The 16,038-nt window shown below is 40.2% G+C and overlaps 1 protein-coding gene across 1 annotated transcript; it reads right to left on the bottom strand.

The window, feature by feature from the left end:
- Positions 1–700: 700 nt before the first annotated feature.
- wtrw (water witch) lies at positions 701–12,757 on the bottom strand. Its single transcript, XM_067157023.2, has 2 exons — positions 11,293–12,757; positions 701–2,941 (listed from the first exon to the last, which is right to left on the bottom strand). The coding sequence occupies exons 1-2, from the start codon at positions 12,724–12,726 to the stop codon at positions 1,580–1,582; spliced, it is 2,796 nt and encodes a 931-aa protein (XP_067013124.2). The 5' UTR covers positions 12,727–12,757; the 3' UTR covers positions 701–1,579.
- Between the last annotated feature and the right edge of the window lie 3,281 nt (positions 12,758–16,038).

Genomic DNA, 16,038 nt, shown 5'->3' with positions numbered 1-16,038 from the left:
AGGTTGAACATGGAGATCAGTGAGAGGATTCAACCAGGAAATGCATTCTACTAGAGTGTGAGAAACCTGGTGTGGAGGAAGAAAGTACCAACGAAGTGTAAAGAGGTGATGTATACGATGTACTGGCACATGGAGCGGAGACCTGGATACTGACAAAAAAGGCAGTAGAATAAAATTCAAGCCAGTAAAGTGAAATGAGGACATCAGAAAGGAAATTTAAGTGGAAAAGCTTGACGATAGAATGGAGAGGGATAAACTTTGAACATCTTTAGTGTATGGAAGAGGGTAGGATGCCAAAGTGGATGATGGAAACCCAGACAGAAGGAGGGAGAGCAAGAGGGAGACCCAGACTAAGGTGGTCATTGGATTCGAACACTGTTAAGGAGGAACAATGGTGGTTGGATAGAGGGATACGGAAAGGTGTCATAAACACCCCAACCCGACAGGAAATGAATGAGGGAAATGGATGATGATTATGATTATGATGACTGGCATATTTAGTGCACAGCCGCAAGACGAATTGTTCCTCCCTTTCTTCACACTCTCATAGGCATCAGATCAAATTTCATTTAGGTAGAAGTTCTCCACAACCTTGGGCACATAAATAATTTAATCTCTTGCCACACTTGTGGCACAGCCCCACATTCAATCCGACGGGAAGTAGCAGCTGGAACTGAGAAACTCGAAAAAGGTGTGGACAACCATCATCCTATCTATGAAGTACCTACTAAACATCGTCTCAGATCACGGAGGCGTTTCATTAATAACACCAGAGAGAGAGAGTCAACGTTTTGTAATATAAAACAAGAGCTAAAAGGTTTCCACCTATTCAATACTATTTATTATAACCTAAAAAACAAGTTACATATATCTGAAACTAGTTTCGGTCTTGCTGGAGACCATCATCAATCAAAATCATTAAAGTTAAGGCAAGACATGAATAATGCATTTTTCTAACTTTGCTATTTTGACTTTCAGGCTTAAGTAGGCTATTTTCTTTGCCTGGTTGGCGTTATAATTGTAGGTAATAAATTTCATATTATACCGTATTGAAGAGCCTTAATTTTAATGATTTTGACTGATGATGGTCTCTAGCAGGATCAAAAATAGTTTCAAACTATGTACATTTTTAGGTTATAATAAATAGCCTACTATTGAATAGGTGGGAAACTTTTCACTCTTGTTTTATATTATGTTGTTCTTCAATACATTATTTATGGCGTTTTCTAGTCGTACTCAAAGTCTTTGTCACTTTCACATAATTGCAGTGGGTTGTAAATGGGTCCGTCCTGTCAATATTTATTAATACGTAGTTGGCCTAATTATTCATTCATCGTACATGTTTCGAGAAATTTGTGCCATTCTCTTCATCAGCGATATTACCAAAACATACAATATTTCCTTACATTTTAAGACCCAATTTGAATAATTGCAATTATTATTACAATAATGTACAATTAGACCAACTACCTATGTTTATAAATATTGACAGGGCAGACCCATTTACAGCTCGCTGTGCTTATTTGATGGCCTCAAGTCAATATGGGTCAGTATAAGGCCAAACAATGGCCAAATTTGTTTAATTCTTTGTAACATTTTCTTGATTTTGAAAGGTATCAATGAATGCTGTAATAATTCTTCTTAATTCCATCACTTCCTTTGCCACATCTACATTGCTTTGTGAAACAGCTTCGAGACGAGATGTAAGTTCTTCCACTTTAATGGTGTTGTTGGAATGAATGAGAGTTTTCTCATCTCCAGCTTTGGCATTTGATACTGTTTGTTGTGTTCGTTTCGAGCTCTTCCTTCTCTGAGAATGCCTATAGAGCATTTGCAACAAATCCTTCGGTAACCTCTTCTCCCGAGGATTATGGGGTTTAACATGCAGCACAACTCTATAAGCTGATGGAGAGAGCAGTGCTGTATCCCTGAGCATATGGACGAAGTATTTTGGAAGGTGAAAATGAATATTGAAAAGGGACGACTCTATATGAGAAATCAATCGTGTTTGATTCTCCAACTTCAATATTCCTGCTGTCTTTTGAAGACCTTGAATGTCGTGCACCGCTATACCAACCAGCAGATTCATCAACACTATTGTAACGAACAGCACAAAAACTAAAAATAGTAGAATAAAAATCACGTTGACACCAGCTCGTTCTACTACTAAGAAGTTGATCAGATTAAGTTCACCTGTCATCATTACTAACACTTTTAAAAATCCTGTGTGGGGGTAAGTAAATTCATCAGATGTTGGTAGTATGACACAGAAACTAATAGTGAAGCCAATCAGCAGACAACTGTAAGCTAAGAAAAGTTTGATGAAGTCTTTCTGGACTCTCAAGAACATAGAAACGTAAGAACCGAAGAACGGTAACTGGCCGAGTTTAAACATCATGTTCGTCCAAGCTACAAGTATACCAGTCGATCCAATAACCTGTTGCCACGGTGTGATACAGTCAGCATAGCTAGACAGCATTATATAGATGCTCAGAATGACGTACCATTCCATGAAATTCTCAGGGATTTTCACATAGTCCTTCACTCCAGTATAACTGGATACGCTGTACAATTTCCGACCTGTTTCAAACAGAGTTAGGAACAGAAGAATATACCACTGAGGTGAAATGGCGTCCTCGTGCATGACAAACTGGTCCCAGATCATCAGCTTGTTCTCGATAGGCTTGTAGCAGAGATGAGCTATGGAGTACATGTACGCCGTGTAACTCACGGTCAAGAGAAACCAAAATAGAAGTCTCACATAAAAATACTTCCTAATCTTTTTCCATTTGACGTACAGGAATGCTTGACAGAGAGGATGTTCCAGTATTTCTTTCTGGCCTTCATCTATGAACATCTTTATGAAGCCAACTTCTCCTTCCTTTGAATGTTGAAGTAAAGGGCGGAAATCTAGCTTGAGCTCCACGTCCCGGTGGGAACCCTGCAAGATAGAAATAAACATTAGAAGAATTGTTATATAATAAAGATCTAATATTAATAATAATAATAATAATAATACATAATAATCATCATTTGTTGTTGTTTCTTCCTGGCATTTCCCTCGGACTCAGTGAGGGATCCCACCTCAACCGCCTCAAGGGCAGTGTCCTGGAGTGTGAGATTTTGGGTCGTGGATAAAACTGGGGAGGAGGACCAGTACCTCGCTCAGGCGGCCTTATCTGTGCGATGCTGAACAGGGGCCTTGTTGGGGGGTGGGAAGATCGGAAGGGATAGGCATGGAAGAGAGAAGGAAGTGGCCGTGGCTTTAAGTAGGATACCATTCTGGTATTTGCCTGGAGGAGAAGTGGGAAAACACGGAAAACCACTCCGAGGATGGCTGAGGTGGGAATCGAACCCCCCTCTACTCAGTTAACCTTCCAAGGCTGAGTGGACCCCGTTCCAGTCCTTGTACCATTTTTCAAATTGTGTGGCAGAGTCGGAAATCAAATCTGGTCGTTCAGGGACGGCAGCCAATCACACTAACCACTACACCATTTGGTGTTCACCCAACAAAATTCATTTTACTCCACCGTAATACCCAAGAGAAATTCGATTTTTACTGCCATCTAGTGGGTCTGGAGTAAAACAGAACATCATCATCGACGAGCAAACAGGCAGATGGCGTCAAATTAAAATACTTGGTCACGGTAGCTGAGGACCCCGCCTAGTGGCCATGACCGTTAAGGCGCTAAAGTCTAAACGGTCTGACACCAAAGTTAGCCGGTTCGAGTCCCGTTGGTCGAGAAAATGTTCACCATCAGAATGTTGACTGGCAGAGTAGATTGCGTGCCAAAAGCCTGGATTAAATTCCAAACCTCCCCGCAGTGCTCATATGGAGTGAGGGCATATTACGCTATTGATGGTGATTCGTCCGTCGGATGGAGACGTTAAGCCTTGAGCAGACCCCTTGGTGCTATTCGACAGGAGTAGGCTATGTGCCGGCACCGGGTTTCACCCTCTCCCCACTATCATATATCACGTCATTCATTTCATCTCATTAACTCCTCTGATGAGGTTGACGTCAGGAAGGGCATCCGATCATAAAAACCCGCCACCGACAGATTCATCTCCTCTCATACTGACCCCATATGGAAACGGGAAAAGGGTTGGACAAACAAACATCGGTAGCTGAGGCCATACATCATTATCATCTCAAGAATTACAAAGCATTAGATGAAAGGATGAGGAAAATAGATATAATATAGAATACATCACAACTTATGAATGGAGGCCTCGTATTTACAACTTGTCCACAAATACCTCGGTAAATGTAACATGTTGTAAAAAATAACAAAAGTAATCGGTATTATTACTATCAAATTCTTGCACAAGGGCCATGCCATATCTTCTGTATATTGTAACAATTTTAGTATATCGGATTAAAAGATCTGTGTGTTTCTGTTTTAATACGTAGTACAGTCATTAAGTTCTGAGACTGACCGCATGATGGCGCTGTGGTATGGTACCATATCAGTTAGTCTCTCGTCCCTGCAAGAGACAGTTGAAAGGAGACGTACGGTCGTTATTGTGACGATGATTTGAACGCGCCAGTCGGACCTAGACATGTCACAGTTTGAGCAACGGGCTAACATCAAGTTCTGCTAGAAATTAGGCAAAACCGCTGGCGAAACGTTTGAAGTGATGCAGCAGGTTTACGGTGAGAACGCATTTAGTCGCAGTTTTGTGTTTAGGTGGCACCGACATTTTGTGCAAGGACGGGATAGTTTGGAAGATGATATGCGTACTGGTCGGCCACAAACAAGATCCAAGAAGTTGCAACGTTGGTGCGTGATAAACGCTCCCAGTCGGTAGACGATCTCGCAGCAGCAATAGGGCTCAGCCATGGTACTTGTCATCAAATTCTGGCGGATGACCTCAACATGTGTCGTGTTACCCAGCTCAGTGTGCCACGAATCCTTTCGTAAGATCAACGTGATGATCGTATGACGATTTGTGGTGACCTCATCAGTAGTGCTGACGATGATCCGACGTTTCTCAACCGGATAATAACTGGATACGAATCATGGTGTTTCCCATCAGCGTTGCTTTCCAGCAGTTATACCAACGTTGGCAAACGTGCATAAAGGCCAACGGCGACAAGTCGTGTGGGTGTCTATCCTCCAGGCGTCAAGTCTCAGAACTTAATGACTGTACTATGTATGAGACCATCCTGGAGAGAAAAATCAGAAAATTTGTTGAACCTAAACTTGAGGAAGAACAACATGGATTTAGAGCGAACAGATCAACGCCAGACCTCATTTTTTTTACAAGAATGCTGTTTGAAAAATACTGGGATAAGAATAGAATTGTTATAGATGTATTCTAGGATATTGAGAAGGCATATGATCATGTACCACGTAAGAACTAATAGGAATGTCTGAGACGTAAAAAAAGTGCCAGATGAGGTTATAGTTCTAGTAAAACAACTATATCGAGAGACAAAGAGTTGTGTGCAAATTCAAGGAGGCAGAACAAACTGTTTTGAAACCAAGAGCAGAGTCCAACAAGGAAGATATCTATCACCACTTCTCTTCATTACTATAACGGATGAGGTTATAAAAACAGTGAAAATGAAGGATCAGACAACAAATGCACTTGTATTTGCTGATGATGTTATGCTACAGGGTGAGACAGAAGCAGAAGTTCAAGCTAAACTAGATCTTTGGCAAGAAGAATTTGAAAGAATGGGAATGATCATCAGCCGACCTAAAACTGTCAGTTTAGTTAGGAGTCGAAATCCTGAAGCAGTCCACTTGCGAGTGCAACATGAAGAAGTAGACATTATCAATAACTGCAAATACTTAGCGAGCTTCGTTTCTTCTAACAATACTATAAACCAAGAAATAGGCAATAGAATACAAGCTGCATCAAAATTATACCACTCTGTTCGTCAGTTACTTTGGGATGACACACTTCCCCAAGCTTGCAAGCTCACGCTGTACAAAACATATATTGTACCAATTCTAAAATACGGACTGGAAGCAGCAACGTTAACTAGATCTGCACACAGTCACTTACAGGCCAATGAAATGAAGTTCCTTCGGTCATGTCTCCAAAAGACAAGGAGAGACAAAACAAGGAATGGAAGTATTCGGCACCAACTTGGATTGGACAGAAGCCTATTGGAAACCTTAGAACAGGGCCTCTCAGGGTGCATGCACTGTGCACGGTGCAAAAGACGACTTGGCTTGGTTGACCAGAGTGCAGACCCCCCACTCCTCGATTTGGAGCAATAGCGCTTACTCTCTCTTTCCTCACGCCTGTCTCGCTCTCTCCGCCTGTCTCCCTCTGCCCCACTTGCGCCGTAGCCCTCCAAATCCGCGCTAAGTTGAACCGAGTATAGCCGAGTAGAGCCGAGCTTAGCCGAGTAGCCCAGAGACGAAGCGTTGATCCGAGTCATGCCGAGCGACACCGATGCACAGTGCACGGAGCTCTTGCGCCTCGCTCTGCACGCGTGAGATTTTGGGCGTTTGAGAGGCCCTGTCTTAGAATCAAGCAGATTACGATGGTATGGACATATGAGAAGGGTGGCTCCATTTAGGACCCCAGGGCGAACTGGAAGAGGCTCGCAAACACCCGCACCCGGCTTGCTGGAGCGGAAAATCGATTATTATGATGATGATGAGAACTCACAGGATTAGATAAGGCAAAGCATTACGTAATCCTGTAATGATAATAATAAAAATATTCGTATGGCCTCAGCTCCGTGTGCAGACATTTCGATTTGACGCCATCTGGCTGTCTGCTCGTCAATTTCGACGTTCCGTTTTACTCTAGGCCCACTAGATGGCAGACAGAGTAAACCGGATCTCTCTTGGACGACTATGGCTGAGATTTAATGAATTTTGTCGGGTAAACACCAAAAGTATCACCAGAGATCTTTTACATGCCGACATCGTACGACATGGAGTGTCGAATGGACTTTTTTCCGCCCTTCAAAAATCCGACTACCTCTGCCGGGTTTGAACCCGCTATCTTGGGATCCGGAGGCCGACACTCTACTACGGATCCACAGAGGCAGCTATCCTGTAATGATACAGAGGACGGTGCCACAAAGCAGTATTAATAGACCTTCATGTTTTCTTATATAGGGTCGATGCATACATTCGTGCGGTACTTTTGGGTTGGCAACAATGCGGAGTGAAGGGATTCCTTATCGTTATTTTAACTGAGTTTGGAGTTTGTGTGTTGTGAAACACAGGTTTTCGTGATTATAAACGATATAATTTGTGTATATTTCAGACAAACGGGTATGGAATGTCAAGTTGAGAAAAGTGAGCATTTCCGACATATTTTACTCTTTGAGTTTAATCGAGGATCCAGTGCAGCAGGAGCTGCGAGGACAATTTGTGAAGTGTACGGGAATGAAGCAATTGCTGGAAAAAACAGAACAAAAATGGTTTTCTCGCTTCGAGCAGGACTGTTTGACTTGTCTGATGATCCACGTTCCGGAAGACCTTCAGATTTTGACGAAAATCGCTTGAATGAGTTGCTTTATGAGAATCCTCGTCACACAACGCGGGAAATGGCGCAAGATTTTTAATGTGATCAGTCAACTATTGCACGCCATTTGCATTCGATGGGTAAGGTACAGAAATTGGGTTTATGGCTACCACATGTGCTAAGTGAGAGTAACAAAAATCAACGAGTAAACATCTGTTCGTCATTGCTTGCCCGGCACCGTTTGGCTTGTGATAGGCACGAAGCATTCCTTTCGAACATTGTCAGCGGTGACGAGAAATGGTGCCTGTATGTCAACATGAAGAAGAGGAAAGAGCGGCTCAGTCCATAAAAAAAAGCAACTCCCCTTGCCAAGGATAGTGCCCAGCATGTTGTGTGTTTGGTGGAACAAAGGTGGCATTCTCCGCCATGAACTTCTTCCGAAAAACGTAACGATTACCTCTGCTGTGTATAGTGACCAGCTGAGACTGCTTACCGTTGCTGTTGACAACAAAGGACAAAGATAACAACCAGTCTTATTGCTCCATGATAACTCTCGTTCACGTACAGCGCAATTGCTGAACTTGGCTGAGAATCTCTTCCTCGTCCTCCGTGTTGCCCTGAACTTGCCCCCTCAGATTTCCATCTTTTCCAATCTCCTCCTAACCACATTCAGGAGCAAGTATTTCCTGACAAAGCTCCTCTTGACCAATGGCTAACAGATTTCTTCCAGTCAAAACCAACACAGTTCTACAGGCGAGGCATTCAACTGCTTCCTGAACTTTGGCAGAAAGTCATAGAGATTGGAGGTGAATACATCAGTGAGTAACTGTGATTGTAAGTAACAATGCGTGATAGTGACAGTAAAATAAAATAATATATATAAAAAATAAGAACCGCACGAACTTATGCATCGACCCAATATATAAATAAATTACACGGTAAAGTACTGGAATCACAGATAAGGCCTTTTACAGAATAATAAATTAATGACAAACTTATGAGTGACTACAAAAAGACCACGACGAAGTTGTGATGTGGATAGGAGACAATGGTATGATGTTAAACGGGGTGAAAGTCAGGTTGTAATTTGCACCAAGAGGAAAAGTCCTTTCATTTTGAATTTCTGTGTTTATGGGGTGATTATTGTAATGCACCTAGCTGTCAATAAAAGGAAATATCTGCATTGGGGTAATCACATTAATGGGATTGTAACTAAAGGTTATGAGGTTATTTAGGGGTTGTAGCAAGGATGTGAAAGAGAGGGTGTATAAGTATCTGGTAAGACCCCAATTAGAGTACGGTTCCAGTGTTTGGGACCCTCACCAGGATTACTTTATTGGATAACTGGAAAAGATCCAAAGGGAAAGCAGGACGATTTGTTCTGGGTGATTCCCAGCGAGAGAGTATTTCCATTGCCATACTTCAACCATCAGAAGACGAACAGTCAGCAGACCTCGTCATCCGTTTCATGAGGTATACTGGGCTGTTTTATCGTATACAGGGTGTGTCCGTGATGATGTTACAAAATTTCAGGGATTATGGAGGGCGGCAAATTGATGAATTTGAGACAAAGAACCGTAGTCCGCGAACGTTTGAGTCAAAAGTTATTAATAATCCTGGATCAGACATTCCCTGCAAAGTGGATACGAAGAGGAGGCCCTGTTCCTGTTTCGTGGCCCACTCGTTCACCTGATCTCACCCCACTTGATTTCTTCTTGTGTATGAGACACCTGTCGAGAGCGAAAAGGATCTCTTGGCAAGAATTCTCGCTGTTCAATCGACATCGGGGATATTCGAACGAGTATGACAGAACTTTGTGCGACGACGCCATGCCTGCAGTGACGTAGAGGGACACCATTTCGGAACATTTACTGTAAATAGAGCAGATTTTGAAACTTGTGCAAGTAAACGGACTTAAATGAGTAGAATTTTGCTTAACTTTTGACTCGATTGTTTCCGGAATATAGTTTCTCAAATTTATCCATTTGCCATCCTCTGTCATCCCTGAAACTTTGTAACATCATTACGAATACATTCTGTATAAACGTAGTATTTCCTATTGGTCTTCACATTATTGTTTACTATGAGCACGGACAGGAATTATGTGAAGAGAACAATGAAGACGAAATATGGCGAAGTGAAGGTCACAAAGCAGTTTAAATACCTGGGAGAAATTATCAGCAGCAACGGGATGGATAAAGAGGCCATGGAAAATAGAAGACTTAAGTTGGAAAGACTAAACATTGCCACCAAAGCCATTTACAACAAAAAGAATCTCTCCATCAATGCGAAACTAAGACATTATGATGCTGTGGTAAAACCAGTGATTCTGTATGGGGTGGAAACAGCAACACTAACGAACCTGGAAAAACTACTAAAGATTGAAAGGAGAATATTGAGGAGGATTTACGGCCCAAGGGTGGTAGAGGGAAACTACAGATTACGCTCAAATAAGGAGATATACAAAATAACAGAAGACCTGGAAACAACAATAAGGAAAAGACGGTTGCGATTCTATGGACACATGGTCAGAATGGATCCAACAAGGTTAAATAAACAAATTTTCAATAAAATATACTACTTGAAGAGCCAGGAGGGATATGCCAAGCAGATGAAGGAAGAACTCAAGAGGTTAGGAATTGCAGATGAAGAATGTCGTGATAGAGACCAATTCAGGAAAAGACTTTCCAAAATAAAAGTTCTGGTTGAAGAAAAGAAAGAGCGCAGAGGGGGAAGATGGACTGAAGAGAGAAGAGCGCAACATTCTGAAAGAATGAAGGCACTGTGGAGAAAGAGGAAGGAAGAAAGGATGATTAGAAGGAAGTGAAGTGGTATTGGCGTGGTCCTAAGTTTGGCCGGTTCGCAAGAAAGAAAGAAAGAAGATATATATTACTGCTTTTCAAGGCAATGTCTTATTCTACCGCAATCTATATTTTCTATAATTTTATGAAAAACAAGGCATTGTAAATTAGATCCCCTGATTATTTTAAATTCATAATAATTTTTCATCATAATTTGTTTTAAATTCTAGTCAGTGGATACATTTTAAAAGTTTTAATTATTATGTCATTTCATTCCACCTCGTATCATTAGGGGAATGACCTAGATGTTAGGCCCCTTGAAACAAGAAGCATCATCATCACTTCAACCATCAAAATTTCACGTTTCTTTATTGTCAACTGACACTTCATACGGCAAGATGTCATTCTAAGACACTGAAGCGAACATTGCAGCAGTCGGTAAGCGGACACGTTTCCTACAGTGTCTCGTTAAAGTCAGTATTGCTATCATGCCAAAGGAGAGCATTAATGTAAAGGCAAGAACAATCATGGGGACGAGAACAGTGATGTTACTGAAATTATACTTGAGGAAAAGGAGAGGATGATAAATAAATTCCACTGTCATAAAGTTGTAGGAATAGATGAAATTAGACCTAAAGTGGTGAAATATTCTGGGAAGACAAAAAGGGGCTGTCATGATCAGATTTTCAATATGTACCACGTAACTGAAAAATGCTACGAGAGGAATAGAGCGTTATGTTTCATAGATGTAGAGAAGGCAAATGAAAGGGTACCAAGGGAAAATATAACAGCACATCATCAGCATATACCAGTGTTGTTCTGCAGACTTTATAATCTTGTTCATCACTATTATAAACAAGAATGGTGATAGGACAGTTCCTTGTGGAACACCTTTTCATGTTGCAAAGCATTTCAATTGTCATATCATGAACATTTAAATTCATTTTAACGTAATGTGAAATTTGAAAAAGTGAAATGCTTTAAAGGTGACAACAATTTATATATAAAAATTAAAAAAAAGGTTCTTACCAATAAGTGTATTACTCACCTCACCATCATGGATGGTTATAGATTTATCCATTTTCTTGTAGAATACTTCTAGGCATGCAGGAATCTTGCGACTAACGATGCTCAGAGCTGTGGTTCCAGCATTAGTACAAGCGCCGAGATCTGCGTCGTGTTCCAGTAACTCTGACACACAGTCGCTCTGCTCGTTGAGGGCTGCGATGTGTAGAGGAGTACAGCCGTACTTGTCCCTGGCGTCGACGTCGGCCTGGTGATTGAGCAACAGCCTCACTATCTCGTGATCACGTGCCTCCTTGCCTACCGCCGAATGTAACGGAGTGCGCCTGTCGTCGTCCCTGGCGTTCACGTCGCATTCCTTACACCCGAGCAACGTCCCAACACATTCTATCGCTTGTGCTCGAGCTGCTAAATGTAGGGGAGTCTGTCCATGAGAGTTCTGTTCGTCAGGATTCGCTCCTCTAGAAAGTAGTAATGAAACACAGTCCTTATACCCATTCTCCGCTGCTAAATGGAGGGGAGTAGAATCTTTATCTCTGGTCTTGACATTTAATTTGATTCCTTTAGAATCTAACATTAATTTCATGCTCTCTGTAGACCCTAAATCTGCAGCAGTGTGAAGAGGCGACCAACCTCCTGGCTCAATAGAATTGACATCTGCACCTTCTTGCATTAATAAATGTAGGCATTCTACAGCGTTGGCTTTTACAGCCGAATGAAGTGCAGTTCCTTCCCCAACAACACCATCTTTATAATATTCTACCTTAGCTCCTTTACCGAGCAACAATTTAACAACCTTAGGGGCATCTCCAAATGCAGCACAATGGAGGGGAGTGTATTTATCCTTTATGTGATTCACATTTGCTCCCTGAGAAAGGAAATATTCACATCCTGCAACGTTACCTTTATACGCACAGATGTGAAGGGGGGTGAAACCATTTGCGTCACAGCAATGTATGTCAGCACCACACTGGACTAACCCTGGGAACAGTTCGGTTTTACCAAGAAATGCTGCCCATAATAAAATAATGTTTTTCTCTAACTGGGTTTTATCACTATAAACAGACACATTTTCTGCAGTTATTCTTCCCTGTTCGATATCATCCAGATATTCTTGATTGCTAACGTTAGACTGAACGTACACGACGAAATCTTTTGTGAGATTCTCTTTGTAAATATCGATGCTGTTCCTTTGAGATGTAAGTTCATCATAACTATCGAAATAAACTAATTCATCAGTCGGTGATAAATCTAGCGCATTTAAATGTCGACTTCCTCCGTTTATGTTTAGCACGTGACTGCCCCTTGTTGGTCTCTTCTCCTTCTGCCACTGGGTATGAGAGGTCGAACCCACGGTGCGGTACACCCGGTCTGGTTCATCGTGTGGTTTGTGAGAATGAACTTCACTGGTGGATCTGTCCAGACCCGCTTTTCTTGCCTTAGATTGGATTATTTCCATGATATTCTCCGACAGTGTAACTCTTAAGGTGGCTCTGCCCTGCAACAATGAAAGAAAACAGTTCAGATATAGACAATGCCTTTATCTGCGGCAAAAATAGAGCTCTAGTCGCCTCTCTTAAGGTCACCACATACATAAAGCTAAAAGAAGCTATGCTAAGCAATGGAAAGTTATATTGTGCTATGATATGAATAAAAAGTTTTTAACATCTGAAGCCATCTCTTTGCCTGTTTCAATTCAGTTAATTTATAACAGTTTCTTCAGTCTACCGGAACTAGGGTGACCAGATACAAATAGATAAAAATTATGATGATGCTTGTTGTTTAAAGGGGCCTAACATCTAGGTCATCGGCCCCTAATGGTACGAAATGAGATGAAATGTAATAATGACTATAGTTCATTCCACGTTAAGAAAACACTATTGCTCTTATGGACCTACAAGGAGTGAACACACCCCCTCTGGGACACCCATAATTCCTCTTGATTAACGGATATTATATTATCGGCACACTTTATCTTGGTGCATTTACACCCTAGTGCTGAATCGGTCGACCTCGGCAATCTTCGAGATTCGTACTGGCAACGTTTGAAACACAAACTATGAATCACTTAAGCATCGTTGTTCGACATCTGGCGTACACTTTACGTACTAATATTCTTGTTGTTTACACAGCAAAGCTAAACTATATAATTCATTCTAGGAACAAGATTCGCATCGAGAAATGTTATATAATGTTATATCATGTTATATAATGTGTATGTGACACAGTTGTTGGCTTAAAGATAATAACGGTTTAGAAACTTAATATCGATCGATCATATTCTCGATTCAATTCAGATTTCATTTTCATTCAGTTGGCAGCACTACTGGGAGCGGGACAGCTCCCTGCTTACTCCACACCCCCGTACACAAATGCGTCAAGATAAAGTGTGCCTATAATACTGTACTTTGTCATGTATTGTATTGTATTGTATAACTACACAACATTTCATTTTCATAAATACATTTGTAGGGAGGAAGCACAATGGCGGGAACAGCCATCGCTTCGTTGTCTTCCTTCATTTTCCTTCTTCTGTGTTGCTGTGGTACAAGCCTCGAGTAGTCCCTCACTCCGTGAACCTCCGGGAGCTCACTTCTGTAGTGAAGTCATCTACAGTATTTATTTGTTGTGTGTGTGGTTTTAGGCTTTACATTAGTGCGTAATTATCTTGTGCTGAGTGAAAGTTATGCAATAAACCAACATGTGTGATTTTTCTTTAACAGTAATAATGTGATCGTTTGTTCAGTCATCTACAGTATTTATTTGTTGCATCAGTTTTCTATCCCTTATTGCCTGGAGAAATATATTAAATGCAATTAAATGCATCCCTCACCCCTCGAGGCCATAAAAAATATTTGTCTATTTTGTCCCCCAATTTGCCCTACACTTCAATGCTGAGGTTTTTTATGTGCCTAGTTTACCTCTGATTCTGTACAAACCAAAAATAGCCCCTGTAAACCCCCGTCTCCTCTAGTTCATAAAAATAATTGGTAGCTTAGTTTCTTCCGCTTATTGCCTTGAACTACAATACTGGATTTCACAAATTTATGTGACGCCGTTTTCTGTGATGCTGTTGAGCGATGCCGTTAGATATGGCAACCCTGTTGTCATAAGAGTAATACTGTTTTCTTAACAAGGAATGAGCTATAGAGCCCAGAACTTCGGACATTTCATTTTGCTAAAATAGTCACGCAAATTTAGGAAATAGGTAGTAAAATAATTGAAATTGGCATTTGTAATGACAAGAATTGGTCACTAAGATAATACAGATGCTTTAATGTAAGCTACATAACACACATCTGCATCAAATTTTAGTACTTATTCTTACATCTCTCAGTGGATGGTGATAGAATAACGTCAACGGTATCCCCTGTCTGTCGTAAGAGGAGGCGATTAAAAGGGGGAACAGGGCCTCTCAACTTGGGGGTGTGGTTTGGCGACTACGGTTCCCAGAGCTGAGACTGGCGTTGCTTCCACTTGTGTCAGGTTCCTCGCTCTTACCTTTCCTGTCTGACCCCGTTGGTCAACTCTTGTTCTTTTCCGACCTGACGGTATTAAATGTGCGAGGCCCAGGGAGTCTATCATTGGCCGATACCTTCATTTTTCAAAGTATCAGACCTCTTCCATTTTCTTTCTAATTAGTGTTATTGGAGGTTGGTTACAAGTTGTTGTTCGTCTCAAAATAATAAGGACCACCAGCACTTAATTTTACGTAGGAAGGATGTGACCTGGCAACCCTCATATCATTTATGTAAATGTTACTTTTTATCTATTAAGCTAAACATTTTTTCTTTATTATTAATACATTATATGGAATTATATAGCTTTTCTTTCCATCGCTTAATTTTAATATATAAATAATAGCAGAAAATATCCACAACTTAAAAAAGGCAAAAAGGCAACAAAAAAATAACAAAATAATAACCCGTCCTTCTGTTCCCAAACGTATGGAAATATGTTTATCTCTATTTTACACAACGATATATCCACCTAGATAAAAAGGCATTTGACTAACTTCCGAGCTCTTGTAATGCCAGTTTAAAAGTCCAAAACTCATCCACTGACCAGAATTCGAAGCGTGATGATGAAGAATGAATGGATGAATATGAATTTAAAATAATCAGCGGATCCAGCTTGCAATATTCAAAGGTAAAAACAATTCCAAAATTAATCCACTGACTAGAATTCAAGAAAAGAGACTATGAACAATGATTATGAACTTAAAACTTTCGGTGGATCCGACCTGCAATGCCCCACCTTCCCAAAAAGTATCCTAAAACAATAGTATATACTGACCAAGGAGCTGCTTCCAAAGAGCAATCCTGAATCTATGATGTTTGTTGTCTAAAGGGGTCCAAATTCCAGGTCAGCGGCCCCTCATAATAATAATAATAATAATAATAATAATAATAATAATAATAATAATAATAATAATAATAATAATAATAATAAGGGTGAAACGGACAATAATAATAATAATAATAATAACCCATTATTTATTTATTTATTTATTTATTTATTTATTTATTTATTTATTTATTTATTTATTTATTTATTTATTTATTTATTTATTTATTTATTTATTTATTTATTTATTTATTTATTTATTTATTTATTTATTTATTTATTTATTTATTTATTTATTTATTTATTTATTTATTTATTTATTTATTTATTTATTTATTTATTTATTTATTTATTTATTGCGAAGTTAAAGCTCTTGGTCCTTTCTTACACTTAACCACATTCTATGCAAAAGGTGAATTTGTCT

This window comes from Anabrus simplex, chromosome 13, assembly GCF_040414725.1.
Source record: "Anabrus simplex isolate iqAnaSimp1 chromosome 13, ASM4041472v1, whole genome shotgun sequence".
Lineage (NCBI taxonomy): Eukaryota > Metazoa > Arthropoda > Insecta > Orthoptera > Tettigoniidae > Anabrus > Anabrus simplex.
This window is presented reverse-complemented; position numbering and strand designations above follow the sequence as displayed.